This window comes from Talpa europaea, assembly GCF_964194135.1.
Source record: "Talpa europaea genome assembly, chromosome: 13".
Taxonomy (NCBI): Eukaryota; Metazoa; Chordata; class Mammalia; order Eulipotyphla; family Talpidae; genus Talpa; species Talpa europaea.
Genome location: NC_140080.1, coordinates 97,848,503 through 97,866,962, shown reverse-complemented (window position 1 = coordinate 97,866,962; position 18,460 = coordinate 97,848,503). Strand labels below are relative to the sequence as shown.

Sequence of the window (18,460 nt, the reverse complement as noted above, 5' to 3'; positions counted from 1 at the left end):
TCGCAGCGAAGGCCACCATCTGACGCAGCATCTCCCGAATTGGCCAACAAGACTTGGGTTTCTCTCCCCGAGCCTTCTCCACACATCTGAGGCTCGCTGCGGAGAACCACACTGACACACCCTGACGTGCCATATGCACCCTTTAATATTAAAACCCCCACTTCGGCCTCGGCACTGCAGGCCAGGAGTCCTGTGGTGTGCTCGGTGTGCCCGCATGAGACAGCAACTAAAAGTGCCCACGTTTGCTTTGTCACCAGGTCCTCTTCCTCAAGACCCAACCAAAACAGCTTCTCAAGGTGACCTTTCCTGCTCCACCTGAACAAGAGCTGATCATGGCACCCCACCCACTCCCGTGGACCACTGCCCCTTGCTCTTCCCTGTCTGTGTCCTCCCAGAGCATGCACCAGAGGCCCCCACACCGGTGCCTAGGCCCGCACTAACAGCAAACTCAAGAATCTGCCCCATGGTAATGGATGAACATCTGAGTCAGTGTCATCTTCCCTCCTGTCTACACTGCAAATACCTCCTTTAATCAATTTTAGATAAGTCAGAGAGCAAAGCCTTCCAGAAGGCAACGACCTTCAGGAACAGGAAGGGAGAGGATAAAAAGAGGTCAATAAGAAAACGCCACAGAACAGACAAAGCAGAGCAGAACCCTTCCACACCACTGCTGGGGGGCGGGGAGGGCGAAGGGATCATGACGGGCCAAGCCACCGTGGCACCATCTTAGAAGCGGGAGTGAGCTCCTCACGGAGACGCGGCCTTGTCACGCGCTGTGGAGACGAGGCCAGTGGCCTCAACTAGGAGCTAGGAAGGACCAATGCCTGCTTGGTTACAGGTCATCAGACCTGCCACCCTGGAATAACTCTGTGACCTGACTCGTGAGTGGTGAAAATGCAAGAAACACTGCCCCGCAGGAGAACGGGGAGCAGTGGAGACGAAAGCATTTCCTGTCACCAGAAGAGAGGCCGGCAGTGCTCCTCGGTCGTGGCTCCATCATTGTAAACTCGCCCCGACTGTCCCTTGGAAAATACTCTGGAATCACTTCTGAGGAAGAGCGTTTTTTTTTTTTTTAATCTGAATATTATAATTAAGATCTCATTCAGATTTTCAATTTACAAAGCTATTTGTACCCAAGAAATATAAAACAATGGTCATTCACTATTTAAAAGTTATTCCAAGGACTTTAACATCAGGAATGTTGGTGTGTTTGAATGAGAAATTGATGACAATGTCAACTTTGCAATCCTCAACAACAGGAAGAGAAATGCAATTATTATAAGGCCTTTTTTTTTAATTTCAAACTAAAGACAAACATTATTAAACAAAAAAGCATTAAAATATTATATAGATAAAATATGTAATACGCCCTTATAATATTTCTATGTTAATTCAGATTTTTCCCCAAAACTGAGAGATGCAGCACTTCACATTGTTGCAAGCATAATTCATGCCACAGAATCAAACTTTTTCTATCTCTATCTATTTAGCCAAGCAGCCAGCTGAACCAAACACTTATTTTATTTGGATACATCTGTAGTTATGATGAGTGTAATTAATTGTTCAGCTAAAAATGCAATTCCATGGTGCTTTTAATGATTTAGGTATACACAGCTTTAGTTCTCAGAGCAGACTAAAAATAGTGATTTTAATTTATTCCTGCTGCCTACAATTACCCACAACCATGTATTTTTAAATATTTCCAGCCTATAAAAATTACTAATTTTTGCCACTTGTGTTTATCTGCATTTAGACTTTGATTTGGATAAATTAAGCTCTCAAGTGTTCCTTGCTTTATGAAACTCTGCATGTTGTACACTTCAACACAAATAAATGACTTGTACCATTAGAGGTTTAAATAATGTAATGTATTTCATGCTCAGCCTGAAGCTGGATTCCAATGAAGTTGCTAATGCACGTAATGATTAAGTGTAACTCAAATACTAACTGTGTTGTTGAAAACATGACAGGCAATAATTTGGTCTATTATATTCTGCCATTTAATTGCCTAGTACAGACATTCTCTGACACGTTATGAAGCAATGATTTACAATTATTCAAGCTGCAAAGGTCAGAAAGTGACATTATAATCATCTACATAGAGATCCCTTCTAATGCACAAAAACTAGGTAATGCCACACACACACACACACACACAAAGAGTTTGCTGCATTAGTAACTTTCTATTTAAGGTTTCTTAAACCAACTAAGAATAAACAGTTCATAAGCACACTAATACACATAGGAAATGACTAGAATCTTTTCAAGGATCTAAAGGTGACAGATACATAAAATGCCCTTAATCTCTCCTGTCTGGGTAAATTCTATTCAAGTATTTAAGCTCCATACGCAAGATTTAAGACTAGACATAGAGGCATCACTCAGAAAATTACACAATCCCTAAATCTGTGTGTGAATCCCTAAGTCTTTGTGAATAAAGGCACAAAAAAAAAGCTAGGTATTATTTCCTACGTTTATTGAAATCATAGGCCATGTACCAGTTATCTACCTTCTTATTAGGAACTAACATTAAAAGAAAAACAAAAACTAAACCCAAATTGATCGAATTTATCCCTCTCACCCCAATGAAAAGACAATAAAATCTTCACTTTTTTAGGTATATATTCTTTGTATAATACCAGCATGTCCAATAAATTATCAACACATGAACAGGGGAAAACACTACAGTTACCTAAAACAATAATATGACAAAGTGAAAGAAAGAAATACCAAAAAATAAAGACACCGAATACCAGAATATCAAAGTGAAGCACTAAGGAAGTAATTTTTTAAAAGAATGTAAGTCTAAGCAAAAGCAGAGAACAAAAGTGGCTAGGGGCGAGAAGGAGGTGGGTTACAGTTATCACACACCAGCGCGAGCACCCTAGAGGGAGAGCAAGTACAAATTAAAGCTGGTAACCAAAACAACAGATATTACAAACAGCAGAAAAATAAAGAAAAGCGATAGTTAAAAGGAAGGAAAACAGTGGTCTGCCATTACGAGCAGCTGGATAATTTAAGTACATAACTAAAAATACTTTTAATCTCAAGTTTACCATCTGTAAAAGAGGGATAATAAACATGAGGTGAACAACCTCACAAAAGTACAGAAATCAACAATGAAATGAACACACCGAACGGCAGCGCCAGAGAAACTTCACCCCTGAAAGTGCCGTATCTGCTGCGCTGTGTGTCTGCGGATGACCACGCACGCAGAGAATTAAGAGAATTTAACAAAACACACTATGCACATAATGACTTTTTTAAGGCACGGAGGTAAGTCCTTGCCCAGTAAAAATAACTAAGATCTGGTAAATTTAGTAAAAATGTATTTCACCTATTTTTAAACATGTTCCCTAAAAAAAATCACTAACTTCTGCACAAAAGTACTTCCTATTGTTTCTTCTTTTCTCCCCCACTAAGCCCTTTGTCAGATCCATAGAACATGCCATCTCATCTCAAATATTATATAAATACACCTATATTCTACAAAATTCCACTCTAGATCACACACAGATGTAAGAAAGACATTGTTAAGAAACTGTACTATTCAAATACTGGTCCTCCCAAAAGTGAAAGTAAAATAAAAGGCTTTTCAGGGAAGGTCTCTGTTATGTGGTCCTCAAGCAGAAAGCAAAGCAACACTTCTTTAAAATTGTCCCCGATGTGAGCGTGTAACGCCCAGGCAAACAAGACCCACATGCTGGGCTGGGCAGCCTGGCCGCCCCCAGAGCGGCACTCACGTCGGTGACACGTCGGAGGCAGATTCACAGAGGAGAGGGGAAGAACAGCATCTTAGAACTGAACTTAAAGATTTAAAGAAAATGAGCAAACTGAATGAAATGAAATGAAAATCAGCAAACTGAAATGAAAGTTCAAAAGACAGTTGCCTAAATGCAGTCTCAATAAAGTCACATCTCTGGTGTGTACATATGACACAGTGATGTGACGATGTGAAGCCAATCGATTACATATAGCCCAAAACATTACTACAGAACTCAGTTCAACAAAATGCAGTTTGTTGTCTTCATCAATTTATCATAAAACATCTTTTCAAGAAAACCTAGAGATTACTAATCAAAAAGCAGTACAACTTTGTGAATAATGATTTCATTTTTAAATGTACCTTGTTTTCACATATACTATTAATCAAAAGGATTTGGAGAAGAGTTGATTGCTTCAAATTCAAATAATTAAGAGGTTATTGATAAAATTCTAAAAGAAACTAAGGTACTAACCACTACAGAAAGGAAAACACAGAGCAGGACCTTCTGTTTGTGACAAAATTACAAGAGTTAATGTTCCTGAAAGATCACTTCACCTTTTAAAGCATGATTTTTTAAAAGGTAAAATTTATAGCAATTAAAGCTAATGAAGAAATGCAGCATGAGCTGCTTATATTCGGGAACTAATAGGTCCACTGAGCATTTCTGAGATTATTTAGCCATCAGTGATAATGAATTGACACTGTCCGTGACGGTAGTGCGCCAGTGCCCGCCACTGCCACTGAGCTGATCGCCAACGGGGTGGGGGGAGGGGGCCGTTTGTTTTCCACTTTAATTTTCAATCTATGTATCGCCCTCTCCCTTTGAAACACATGAAATACAGAACACCTATGATGCTTTTTCTTCAACATTAAAGGACACCGAACCCATCCCTGCTGTTTCAGCTACATAGATTAATACACATTTCTTCACTGCACAGATTCTTCAGAACTTTCAGCCTCACTGCAAAATTGTCTGCCCTGTAAAATTATTATGTAACTTTTAAATCAAATTTCACTTTGAAGATTAGAGCTGTGATTTCACAGTCATTTAAAATTCAATGACTACCATAATTGTAAAGACACAATTTTGGCTCTATCAGTCAATGGCATTTTCTAAACACACACACACACACACACACACACAAACCTACCTCTCTATTCAATATATCTATACACATTTGTAATTCTGCATTTTGGAAATCAAATATCTAAATCACTAATACACCATTTCAGCAGTAAGTGGTGAGCCATGTAGCCATGCACTAACGCTAAGTGTGCATTATTCAAATGATATAATTAAAGCCAATCAAATACATATTGTTTCTATGTTACATATGTCAGAAACTGTTCTCTTGAAAAAATTTCTTCCTTTCTTTCCAGGATCTTAGCAACCCTAATAAAAAGTGAATGGAATTAGATTTCTAGTAACAGAATATCAAACTGTTTACTTATTTTGCAGAAATGAGGAGGAAACCACTTTTGTCATTTAAAGGCAAATTTTCACGAAGGCAGGGCCTTCCTCTTTGCCTTAACTCTTGTGGTAAAAACAACAAATGAGATATCTTTTAAAATTCCAAGACCCAGCACGATTAAAATGAACCACTTGGCACTCGACCTTTGCAGCTAAAATCAGCAGCAACAAAACTCATTCTCCCACTGATCTTCAGGGGCTTTAGGGCAAAGGTTCATCTTCATTTACTTTAGCTGCAAGTCACTGAACCATCAATTCTGCCAATGAATAAATCACTGACCATGGTTAATAAAACTGCTTGCAAAGTTATCTGCAAAACTCTCTTACGGGTCAAAAAACTGCAACCGCATCCTGGGATGAAAAGCACTATCCAACAAGAAACAGAAGCTGTTTGGACACAGAAGGGATTGACACAATAGTGTCAACCCGAAGAATCATCCACTAAAAAGGAAGCCCACGCTAAGGTGCGCACACTGCTCCACACCGCTTGCCCGCACTGGCTGTGGAGTAGCCATAAAAATTGCAGGTTCGTCAGGTTCACATAAAGTGCTTTTATAGGATGCACTTATTGGTTAATTTCTCTAGCATAATAACATTAAAATATATTTTTAATCAGAAGTAGAGTATTAAAATCCAGCTCTAAATGTCCTATGATATACCACAGATGTCATGGCATTTTAAAACCTTTTAAACATTTTTGGTAAATTAATTAATTTTGCATTAAAGCATCTCAGTGCTTCCTATTAAATGCAACACATCTGAGTGACAATTACACATCACCAGTGATTCTTTGGGGGAAGAACCATTAACTGAAAAAAGGAAAACAAGTTTCAAAATAAAGTCACACAAAAATACACATTATGCACCTTTTTTAAGTGTCATCCCTGCAATAATCAGTAACCAGTTGTCTGAAATTAAATCTTTATCTGCTTCTTTCCTTACAGAACATGTCCAATGGATCCAAAGAGCCATTAATGGGATTAAAATTAAAGCAGTATAGCAAAGGAAAAAATACATATACACTTCTAAAGCTATATTATGTATTTTTTTTTATGTCTTTAAATGGAATTTACGGTTCTCTCTGGCAATGTGAATGAACATCCTATAATTTAGTCAATTTACAGATTACAGGTTCAAATTGACCTTGTAGCCCATAAAATTGCTCATCTGCAGTACAGGATTAGAAGTAGGAGAAGAATGTCATAACTGTATTTAAGGAATTTACCATAACAATGGGAAGGAGGATACGCATGCATAATTCTAGCCACTCTTACTCATATCAGTTTTGAGTCCTGAAACAATGGCCTCCTGCACACGCTTCAGGCTCCCCACAGCAGAGATGGTTTCAATTTACTCACCCACAGACGTGACACTTGTACTCCCTCATCCCAAGGTGCCTTTTGACATGGTTTCTGGCATCGCCAAGCTGAGCTGTTGCAAAATGGCATATCTTGCACTTGAATGGTTTTGATCCTAAGTAAATTTAACAGAAAATATAAAGCGAATTTGAATAATACATTCCTGACAGTTTAAAAAGAGGCCTAAATCTTAAACCACACTAGTAATATAATTACAAATTTCTGCCCTCAAAATAGAATACCTGCATTCCTTTCTAACTTCACAGACTTGCATTCCATAATTATTCCACCAGGAAGACTTTAACGCTTCAGTGAGTGTCCCTAACTTTCAATAACATTCCTACCATTAAATTCAAAAGTGATATAACTGAGCAATACAAAGTTCATGAGATGAGCTAAATAATTTTAAATATTTCCCTTAAAATTCGCAATCTCTTAAAACCTAAAATGGGACATTTTTAAAACAAATGCATACAGAGTAGCTGACACTTTTTTAAGGTATATTTATTATCACCTTTGCATTTCTTCCTTTTTGCAGCTCTGAATTTATTCACATTAATAGTGGTGGTTCACATTTTTTTCTGTCACTTATCCCACATGATTCCTTCTATAACTATTTTAACAGCATTCGATGTATGCATGCAGTAGAAAAATCATTATGCTTTTATGATCACTTTGTAGCCAAAAACGTGTGATGATTCTGCAAACCGGAAGTACTGAATACTGACATTTAGGCTATCATTGATTTTAAAAACAAATACTTCAACACAAGAAGCAAAGGAGCTACAAAAATGTTTTTAAATCTCAAAACTGAGAAAACAAAATTATTTCAGAGTGGACAATCTTAACGTAATAGACTCCAACTGGAGTGTAGTTATTAATAGATCAGCTGCGCTGTCGTGAATACACACTCTTAAGATGCAACACAAATATATCATTTTCCAATTTTCTAACCACAAAGTTCTTCAGATAAGTAAACCAAAATCATAAAACACAGTACAAAATCAGTGCAATGTCTTTCCTGACTTTTCATATCATATTTAGTACCTATTGGTGAACTATCTCCTCTAATATAATTAGACATATGAAATGGAAACTTTAATAAATACACAAAAAGCTCAAATTTAAAATTTGCAATAAATCATATTTGACCAGTGCACCTTTGTGTGCAGTGCCCTTGGAAAAAGAAAATCCTCCAAGAATACTTTGTTGAAATTGAAGCCCTCAGTAAAAAATTTCAGTCTTAAATTTCAATATAATTCCCAAAAGCTGACAAAAAAAGTGAAGCATTTAATTTTAATCTTCTAACTGAAATAAAAAAGTCAACAGAACTAAGCACGGGCAGACAAGGTTGAATATTTCACAGTTCAATGACAATGAAGCCAGATCTCTTAATACTTCCATTTCTACCGGTAGAAGTAGATGTAAAATATATTTAGCACCTGAATGGTTATATCTAGTCAGCTTTATATGTTTAAATGTCAAGAGCAGGTTGAGACTGCAGCTTACAGCAATCACATTCTATCAATCACATTAGAAACTACAGTTTATTTAAATGATTCTGATAAAACTGAGTCCGGCGCTACTGCGAAACATTTCATCTCAACATGGATCTCTATAAAGCGACTTGGAAAAGAAAAGCGTGAACAGGACTAATTTACCTGTACCTTAAATTAAAATGCACTAAAGATCACAAGGTAACCGGGAGAGTGTTAGCTAGCCATAGCATCAGGCCTCCCAAGAGAGAGGGTAAAGCTCTCCCACGCGGGGGCTGCGGCTGGGCGAGATTTCGTGGCGGTGGGCCCTGCTCAGGTGCCCCATGCCGCGGAGCTCCGCCTCCTGTTCACACACGAGCCACGAGGGGCTGAAGCAGAACCTTCAAGTTTTCAATTTACTTACATGGCTCCTCGGTGGAAACTCTAGTAGCTTCAGGGTTTAGTGATCACTGCTGCGGCATGTTGACACCACACAAAGGAGGCAGAAATCACCGAGGCCCTGACTGTTTTTGTATCTAACATTGGACAGACTGGATTAACATCTCCTTTCTGTGGCATAAAAACGCAAACACTAGGGGACTGGAAGTAATCCTTTCCTACGTAAGAAAAAAGGTCCCTTTTTACCTAACTGATAACGTTTCCATTTTTAATTTTGCCTATGCACACACCAAAAAGAACACGTAGTGTTTGTAAGGCAAACTCAATAAAAATCACATTTCTAAACTTGTGTTTCTCGGGTGTAGTATGATTACTATAAACTTTCAACATTATTACAGGCAGTTGCAGTCCGTGGAACAGCATGATCCTTAGTACAGTATTTTCTTTTAGTTTGGCCTGTGAGGTCTTTTGAAAGGAGTGAGCGACGGGGCTCTGCTGCCTGGCGCCTCAGCTGGGCCCTGCAGGCCTCTGCCCAGTCTTTCCGAACTGCTACGCATACCTGGCCGTGACAATGACATTAAGAAGTAATGATTTAGGCCTTAAAGGAATCCAGGAATATGCATATACCCCATCATCTGATGCTTCTCAACTACAGCTCTATTCTATAATCCCCTAAACACTTCACTCAGCCATTCACTCAACAAATAACCATGAGTACCAGCAATGTGTGGGTGTGGAGATCAAGCAGTGTGCAAAGGGGGCGCTCCTGTTTTCACTGTGCTTCAAGTGTTTAGGTTGGCTCTCTTGGCCGTCTGCGCGCCAGCCCATTCAGCCTCGAAAGCTGTTGTATGTTTTGTCACCTCACCGCCAGCCTGAGGCGGAGACGGTCCCTGAGATCTCACACCCGTACCTTCCTGCGATGGCAGAGCGACCAGTGCGCTGTGGACAAAACAAAGTGCATTGGGGCCTCCCTGGTGGCATAAGGGGTGAAGACACAACCCACGAAGCTACCCGCAGCCTCTGCAGCACAAGCTCGATCCTTGGCCAGGGAGCAACCCACATGGCGCAGCAGACGTCTCCTGACTCCCCCGCTGCTCCCCTCAGCAGTGTACTTCAGTCAATCCACCTGTTCTGTCCCCTACTCTGTCTCTGGTGAATCCTCTCACCCCCCCCCCCACACCTCTGGCCTATACCCCAGTTCTTGCATGCATAAATAAATACATCTTTAAAGGAAAAAAAAAAAAAAAGGCGAAGCGCATCAGACAGTCCTCTGGCTTCACGGCATCTTCCATGTGAGACAAAACTGAAGCTCTAACAGAGGAACGTGGGGGCACAATGGCAGGTTTGGGGGGCTCGCAGGCAGGGGAAGCAGCACTGCTCTGCCTGGTCAGACTGGCTGCTTCACACCAGCAAGCACTCAGGGAAACTGGGGTGCCTTTCTCCTACAATTCTTGATAACCAAACTCATTTATTTCTTATAGTGCTAGTTTTATGGTGCTAAGGATGGAAGAAAAGGTTACATAAAACATATAGTAAATCACAAAATATGGAAACAGGGATTGGAAGAGTAAGCCCTTTTCCAGTTAACCATTAATAACCGCCCCTGCTATTCATGGACATAAACAAAGTATCAGAAAAGCAATTTATTTTAAAATGCCCCAAGAAAAAACCTTGGACTGAAAACCTGGATAGCAACTCGCTCCCAAAAATGACTTGCAGATTGAAATGGGAGGCTGGCATGTGTCTGAGGAGCGCTCTGTGGCGCCTCAGAACATAATAAAAATGTACTTGCTGATAAGCCCAACACAGATGTTAAAAAGTATGCTAACTTTTACTAAATGTTACAATCAATGATGTAACTAATATAAGTAGGGTTACTTTGTCACATATTGATAGTTACCTCACTTTCACATCCACATTAACTTGATTTTAAATGCAATTAATACATATAGTCAAGGAAGACTAATGGACTACATTCTGCACTTAACCTGGTGGACATTTTCAAATGGCACCAGTGACCAGTGCAAACCTATTTTGCATTGTAAACGACTAAATAAATCTTAATGGATTAAGAATGATCAGCTATCAACACACAAGGGAAATTAAGTGCTGAAATGCCTACATTGATTATTTTAAATTATTAGCCTTACTCTGTTCTTGAATTTGTATGCTTTTAGTGAGCTTTAACACATTTACAAGACTTATTGACTATAATTACAAGAGAATTCAAGTAATGGACACATCAATTATAAGCAACATGTCTTGACCAGACAGTTGCATAAAGAATTCTAAAAAGAGCTCCATTAGCATCTTCCTCTTAGTTTTATTCGGTTTTATCTGCCTTAAGAGGGCATGTTAAGAAAGTACATATTTTTTGCACATGTGAACGAGCCTGGTTTCTAAACCACGTCATGTCAGAAAGTCAGCTGTCACACAGCATCAATGGAGGAATTAATAATGTCCACAAATAAGTATTTGGACTCACAGCAAAAAACAACAACTCCATTGATGGGAAGAGTCGGGAGCAAGATTAGAAAGTTTACATTTACCTAGATTAATCTTATGCAGGTTGCCCTGTTACTTTCCTCAATGAAAAACTTGTATCTATCTTTAATCACCCTAAACTATTAATAATGTTTCATACTCTTTTGTCTTCCTCCTTGTAACCATGCACTAAGTTTCAAAAACTGCATGAATTTAAAGTATAGCTTTAATAATAAGCCATTATTTAAAAGTACAGTAAAATAAACCTTACAGTTTTAATGAAAATATGTTCATTGAAATGTGAATTTATTATTCAAATCCACTCATAAATTCAACCATGGAGACAGAACTTGTCTAAGCAGTGCACAGTGATTTAGAAAAGCTGTCTATTTAAAATAAAGAATGTATGGCAGGTTTATAGAAACAGTGCAGTGAATTTTTACATAAATTTAGAACAGTGGCTTATGCATTTTCCACAAAAAAAAAAAAGTTATTTTTTTTTTTCATTTCTACCTAAAATTAAGCAGTACAGTGGCACCCTACATGTGCACAGATGCTAACTGGGCGCTGCCTCCATAAGTACCCCCTCACCAAGGCACAGTGACTTTAAGGTGTCGACTTGATTTTTTTAATCAAGAGTAGAATCTTGTCACCTGAAAGTTACACTTTTGGATTTAAAATATCTGGCAAAATAAAGATCTTTCAATCTCTAAAACTGTTTTTAAAAAATCAGCATTCCATTTTCCAAAGGCCATTTAATGTCCTTTGACACCCAAAGGTGTCACTTAATAGACAACTTGGAATCCATTCGTTAGGATTCAAAAACAACCAAAAACCTGTAAGAGACAGGAGTTTAACAAAGGCATCTGAGAAACCAGGCTTTTTGATAAAAGTAAGAGAAATGCGTCAAATAATATACCGCAGGGTTCATTAAGGCTCGGTGACTCTCGGGCCCACTAAGTGTCAGCTCCGACTCCCCGCCGAGGCCCACAGGGCCACACGGCAGGCCGTGAGCCAGGAGATGCCAACAAGCCAAAGCTGGAGGGTTCCACGCCAGACAAGGAGGCCCTGCCCGCTCAGCAGCCCCGCGCAGCTCTCACGGGCGAGCGCGGTCTACCTACCTGTGTGCGTGCGGATGTGCGCTAGGAAAGCCATCGAATTGCTACTTCGACACATCTTCCCACAGTACTTGCACACGTTGCCCTGGTTCTCCTCTCGCTCGCGGTTGATTTGCTCAGTGTCTTCCACGATGTACTTGTTCACCTCCCGCAGCAACTCCTCGTGCTGCCCTTTGATGTGCAGGAATAAATTCTGCTCGGAGTCGAAGGGCTCTGTGCACTTGACACACTTGAAGGTGGCCCCTCCCTCGGGGAGCTCCTCCACGCTGGCCTGCTCGTTTCTCATGTGGCCGGCGCTCGCCAGGTGCTGGTGGAGGTTGCTCTCCGTGTAGAAGGACTTTCCGCAGAGCAGACAGTGGAAGTGCTTCTCCTTCGTGGGGTGCTTCATGGCGATGTGCACGTTCAGGCCGCTCAGGCCGTCCGCCAGGAAGCCGCAGTCGTCACAGCGGATTCGCGAGGACTCACCCAAGGAGGCGCCTTCGGATTTCTTCCTCCTCGCGCCTTGAGCAGCGTCTTTCACGGGCAACTCCCCAGTCCTCACCCCGGCTACGAGCCCCTCTTCAGAATGGCCCATCAGTTCCCCGTCGTCGGGGCTCTTTATTCTTATTATGGACGAATCAAAACGGCTGAGGCTGTACACGGCCTGGCCTTTATCATCGACACTGACGACGGTTTCATAAACATCCCCGCTCCCGGCCGTGCCAGCGGGAGCCGGGCCATCCTCCTCCAGGATGATCCTGGCTTCCTGCTGTGAGTTCGCGAGCACTGCCTCATCTTCTAGAGCAGAATCCTCGCGCGCGCCTTCCAGGGCCCCCGGGGCCTGCGCCCCGCCGCCGCCCTCCGGGTCCTCCTGGCCCCTCGCCCTTCTCGCCGCCGCGGGCACCTGCCCGGCACCCTCGGGCGGAGGGGCGGGGTCTGGAGCCCCGGGACAGGCGAGCAGGCTCGGGACTGCCCCCCCGCGCCCCGCCGGGCTGCCCCCCGCACCGTCGCCCCGCAGACGAAGCTCCCCGGGGTCACTCGCCGTGGCGGGGGGCGCTGCTGTCTCAAAATTGGAAGCCAAGGTTCCCGAGCTCTCGTCGTGAGGTTTGCCGGGGCAGCCGTGGTTGGAGGGAGCGCCAAGGGGCACCGTCTCCTCGGGGTGCAGGCCTTTCTCCCTGGCGAGCGGCTGCTGGAAAGCCTCACCGAGGGGGTGGCCGGCCCCGAGGTGAGCTGCTCCCTGGGCCTCCCCGTCTGCGGAGCGGGGCGCGTCTGGGCCCGCGGGGCGCTGGGGCGAGCGGGCGCGCGGGGGCTCCGGGGCGGGGTCCGCGGCCGCGGGGAGCGCCTCGCAGCCCTGGCGCCGCTGCTCCTCGGGCGCGCGCAGGAAGGCCTGGCGCCGCGCGCGGTGCTTCTCGGTGGCCGCGTGCCGGCCCATCTCGCGCGGCGTGACGGCGTAGTACTCGCAGGCCAGGCAGTAGAAGGCGAACTCGCGCGTGTGCCGGCGCTTCACGTGCAGCTCCAGCGACGCCGCCGAGTGCGCGCGGAACTCGCAGTGCGCGCAGCGGTGGTCGCCGGGGCCCGCCGCGTCCCTCGGGGCGCAGGCGCCTCCCGGCGGGGTCAGGTCCGGCGCCTCCGGGCCCGCCTGGCCCTTCCCGGCGGTGTCCTGGCCCGTCTCCACCTCCACTTGCTCTGGGTGTCCGGGGTCGAACACCGGCCTTCCCGACGCGGCGGACTCTGGCTCGGCGGGCTCGGCGGAGACGGTCACTGCGGCACTGGAGTTTTTTCCACCGGCTTCCAGGTTACCCCCTTCGGGGCCAACGACGATGTCTGCACTTTGCTTTCCATGCGCTTCTACCTCCACGCGGCCTCTGTGCTTCTTGGTGGCGCAGTGGCGCTCCATGTCTCCCTTGGTGACCGTGTAATACTTACACACTTTGCACAAGTAGCTGTACTGGTGACTGTGCTTCCGCCTGATGTGTACGGTCAAGTTCGTGGTGCTGGAGGCCAGAAGTCCACAATGCGAACATGTCCGAGAGGTGTTGTTGCCTTTAGGCCTTCCTCTCTTTGGAGTCCCGCTCAGAGCTGACCCCTCACCCCTGGCGCCCACGCCCGGCTGGGACAGCTCCTTGGGTGCCAGCCTGTTCTTCTCCACATAGGGCTGCTCCTGTAGCTGCACACCATCCACGTGGCCCTCCAGCCTGCCACTGCCGGCCACGGGAAGCTCTTCTTTTTTGTCATGGGCACCTATGCACACCCTCTCGATACATTCTTCAAAGCTTAAGCCAATATTATTTTTCTTAGCGTTTTCAAGATGCTTGCTTCTCTTGATGTGTTTCTCCATCCCCTCTTTGCTCAGTGAGTAAAGATTACATGCTTTACAGAGGAAGTGGTAGTCCTGGCCGTGCCGGAGCTTTATGTGTCTGGTGAGGACAGTGGACGACCTTGTCTTGTAAAAACACTTCTTGCACTGGAACTGAGGCTTGCTCGAATGCCTCACTTCACCCCCATGGCTTACCCTGGACGGCACAGGCTCTTCCTGAGCAGCTTGTCCTGACTCACTCGTAGGATATTTTGTGTTTCCTAATTTTAAAGTCCCCAAAGGTAAAGTCTGAAAAACCAAGTCGCTATCCAGTGGCTGAGAGGACTTTGACTGGCCCAGCAGATGACGATGCCTCTCAGCGGCCTTGTGCTCCTCCACGGCCTCCGGGGACAGGAGGAGGAGGTCACACAGCGTGCAGAGAAAGCCCGCGCTGTGCTTCTCCCTCATGTGCTCCCTGAGGCTCAGCTCACTCAAGAAGGTAAATGGGCAACACTGACAAGTGAGGACAGAGGCAGTTTGCTGATGCTGGTTATCATGCGAATGTTCCTCTAGTTCCCCCTTGGACGTACTGGAAAGACCACACGTCTGGCAGGAAAACGCCCTCTCGCGCACATGGCCCTGTCTCACGTGGACTTCCAGCTCCGTCCTGCCCGCAGCTGGGAGGCCGCAGTCTGTGCCAGTCCACGGCGTCTGGTGGTCAGAAGCTGGCCTTGCGGTCAGGGAGTCCAGGGAGCACGGGCGATGGGAGTCCCCCCCTCCCTGCTGAGGATCCTGAGTGGCCGGAGAAGCCCCGCATGCTCCGTGGACACTGCCGCTGACCCCGACGTGTCTGGGCACTGACTGCGCGTCACTGGCTCTCTGTGTTCTAAAGTGTTTCATGAACATCCTCTGGGTTTCACTTGTACCTCTTTTATTAATTCCTAAAAGATTAAACCTTTTCTTCGCTTGACCTTTTAGGGCAAAAGTACCAGCTCGTCGTCGGAAGCTGTTGCTCAACAGGAGAATGTTCCGCTCAGGCCTGGGTTTTGAGGCGGTGCCGGTTTCGTGTGCCGAAGGTGGGGTGTGTTTTGTAGATTGATCTAAGAGACTGTCTGAGGTCACTACGGGGCCCAGCTCCATCCTCTGGCTTTCAGGGTTCCCGGCCACACCACAGGGAGCCACGTTTTCTTCCGCTCCCTCTACTCGCTCTGACACAGGGTCCGTGGAGGGCGTCATCTCTACAAGGAGCTCACTGTTGCTTCCACTCTGCTTGGACGTGCTTCCCCTGAAATCTCCGCATATGCCCCCAGCATTCTGTAATCCTTTGGAAACACTAGTCTTTGCTGCTGGCTTAGCTCGTGGCTTTGCAGGACCACCTTTGGTTCCCATGGCACATGGTTTCTTAGGAAAAGGTTGTTTTGTTAAGATCTGCACAAATCCTCCACGAGCCGCGAGGTTCTGACGGCGGAGATGTGTTTTCCCGAGGCAGTGTGCGTCCAACAGGCTTTCTTCTGAGCACTGGAAGCCGCAGAGGTCGCAGGAGAAGGCCTGCTGTGGCCCTGGCCCCCGCATGGCCTGTGCATGCAACATGGCGCTGCTCCCCGTCACGGGGCCGCAGTGGTGGCAAGCGTGTCCCTCTGCTGGCTGCGACCCGCAGTCGCCATGCTTCTGCAGGTCAGAGCTGGAAGGAAACAACTGACCGCACAGGTGGCACCTGAGACCCATGTCTGCGTCTCCAGGGGCACAGGCGACGCTCATCTGCTGCAGGGATGAAGGAGAGGCCCTCTCTGGATCAGGGGATGCCCTTGCCCGAGCAGGCTTTTCTTCGGGATATGTTTTCACAGAAACAGCTTCAGTGGTGTGAAAACTGCCCGAGAGGGAGAAGGCCTGGGGTGGACGCGGCGCCCCATCCAAGCTGTTGCCCCGGATGGCCACCTGCGCTGCCCCGCCTCCATCCGAGCTCTCGGGGGCCTCTGTCCCAAGCGCGCCCTGCTCTCCAGACTGCGGGGACTCGCCCTCGGCTAACTTCATGCGCTTGGCAGCACGAGCGCTTCCGTCCTCCTCCACGACAGCCCCGTCCGAGCCTGACGACTCCAAGAAACCCCGTTTGCTTGTGCAGTTCTCAGCGGCCGCCGCAGAGGAGGGCCCACCGTCTGCATCTCTCGGCGAAGCAGTTGCCACCGCTACCGCCTCTTCAGCAGCATTTTCATCCTCATCGCGCCCAGGTTTCTTCTCAGTCTCCATCACTCTCCAGCACTGCTGGTGTTGCCGCTGCCACGTGTGGCCCCCTTGGCAATCCTATGCTGTGAAGGAAATAAACACACCATTAAACCGTTGACTATAAAGAAAAGACACATCTATATGAGTCCAAAGGTCCGCAAAGTGACACATGCTGCATGAAAAAGTAAGATTTTCTCTAGATTGAGACGCAGCGATGACATCGGTACAGTCCTTGGTGAGAAGTATGAAGTCAGACTGAGAAAGGCCCTTCCTGGCAGGAAGGCAGGCTCACGCAGGAGGCAAAGCCCTGGCGTCTCTGGTCGAAAAAGCAACGCTCTCAGCCAGCCGGCCCGGAGAAGGCCCCACGCTTCAGCTTTCTTAGTGGTACATTTCCATTTACTACTTCTTTTTCAAGAGAGGCCCTCTTTTTAAATTGTTTCCGTGGACTTCTATGCTGTAAAACAGACTCAGTGGAACTGCTGTGAGGTCCTCAGGAAGTCCCGTCCACCCCCTCGGCCTTCCCAGCAGTCCCTGTCTCCATGGCCAAGAAACATCCCTTACAAGCGCTACTGCTGCTGTCCCCTCAGAGCAAAGCGCCTTCCTCGCATTTCCTAAACAGACCCTGCTTAACAACATGTATGTTCTCATCACATATCACCACTCCAGCTCAACCTCTTCTGCCAATGAAAAGTCACTCCCGTTCCAGTTGTCAATTGCCAATCTCGTCAGTTACCAGTCATTTTCTGTTGTCTGAAGAGGAATGGCAAAGGGAAATGTCAGTGGTAGAGGACAAAGAAGAAAGTTTTCCAGGGAAAATTATTTTATTGAATAAAATGCTTTACAATCAATAAATATTGATTATATTTTTCATTATGCTATCTTAATTCAATTAGAACATATCACTTTCCGTTTACTTCATGCTATGATTGGAATTTTCGGCCAAATGCAATTTGATTGGATGTTAATGAAAACCCATCATGTATTATGGTCTCAAAGGTAATGACAAGTCTTTTTTAACTGTGTCCTCCATAAAAACGGTAAATCAAAAGAAGGCCATGGCTTTGACTTGCTAAAAGTAGAGACCAAATACACACACACACACACACACACACGTCTTGAAGCCAAAAGCCTGGACAGAACATAAACAGCTTGGACTTTATCAAAATTTAAAACTTCAAGACTTTAGGCCTCAAAGTTCACTGTCAAGAAAATGAAGATAACCCGCAGAATGAGAAAAACGTGTAAATCATGTATCTGATATGGGACTTAATCTAGAACATATGAAGAATTCACAAACTTCAATAATAAAAAGCCAATGTAAAAGTCAGCAAAGGACAGGAGTCTACACTTCCGCGCAGAGGAACATGATGGCCGGGGCATAGCGCAGCCTGGCCGCCGCTGTCAGAGAAACGCAGGTCAGCCTGCGAGGAGAGGCGCTGCCAGCAACCGGGCCGTGGCGCTGCAAAGCCGGGGACAGCAAGTACCGGTGAGGCCGCCGCGAGCTCAGACACCTCAGACACTGCTGGAGGGAACGGAGAAGGTGATGTTGCTTTGGAAAACAGTCTGGTGGCTCAGACAGGTGCACACAGCTGCAGGATTGCCTCGCAGGTCTACTCCAGGTGCCCAGGCAAGAGAAGTGCGAGCACCTGCCACGCGAAGACTTACACAATTACACATATTTACAGGCATGTCCTGTGGAACCCCCAGGGGTGGGAGCAAGCCAAATGTTAACCAACAGATGAACATACAAACAAAACAGGAAATGTCCAGAATAAGCAAATCTCTGAACACAGAAAGTAGATTAGTAGTTCCTTGGGGTTGGGGTGAAGGCAGATAGGGTGTTGACAATTTAAAGGGCACAGGGGGTTTTTTGAGGGACTAAAATTTACTGTGG

General features: G+C 45.4%; 1 protein-coding gene across 1 annotated transcript in view; it reads right to left on the bottom strand.

The window, feature by feature from the left end:
* ZNF407 (zinc finger protein 407) overlaps positions 1–16,590 on the bottom strand; it is a gene marked incomplete at both ends in the record, with an annotated part of 296,867 nt that extends 280,277 nt beyond the window's left edge. The window contains 2 exons of the mRNA XM_084252721.1: positions 6,596–6,710; positions 12,075–16,590. Of these exons, the coding sequence (XP_084108847.1) occupies positions 6,596–6,710; positions 12,075–16,590 (4,631 nt within the window). The remainder of the gene's footprint in view (positions 1–6,595; positions 6,711–12,074) is intronic.
* Positions 16,591–18,460: the final 1,870 nt, after the last annotated feature.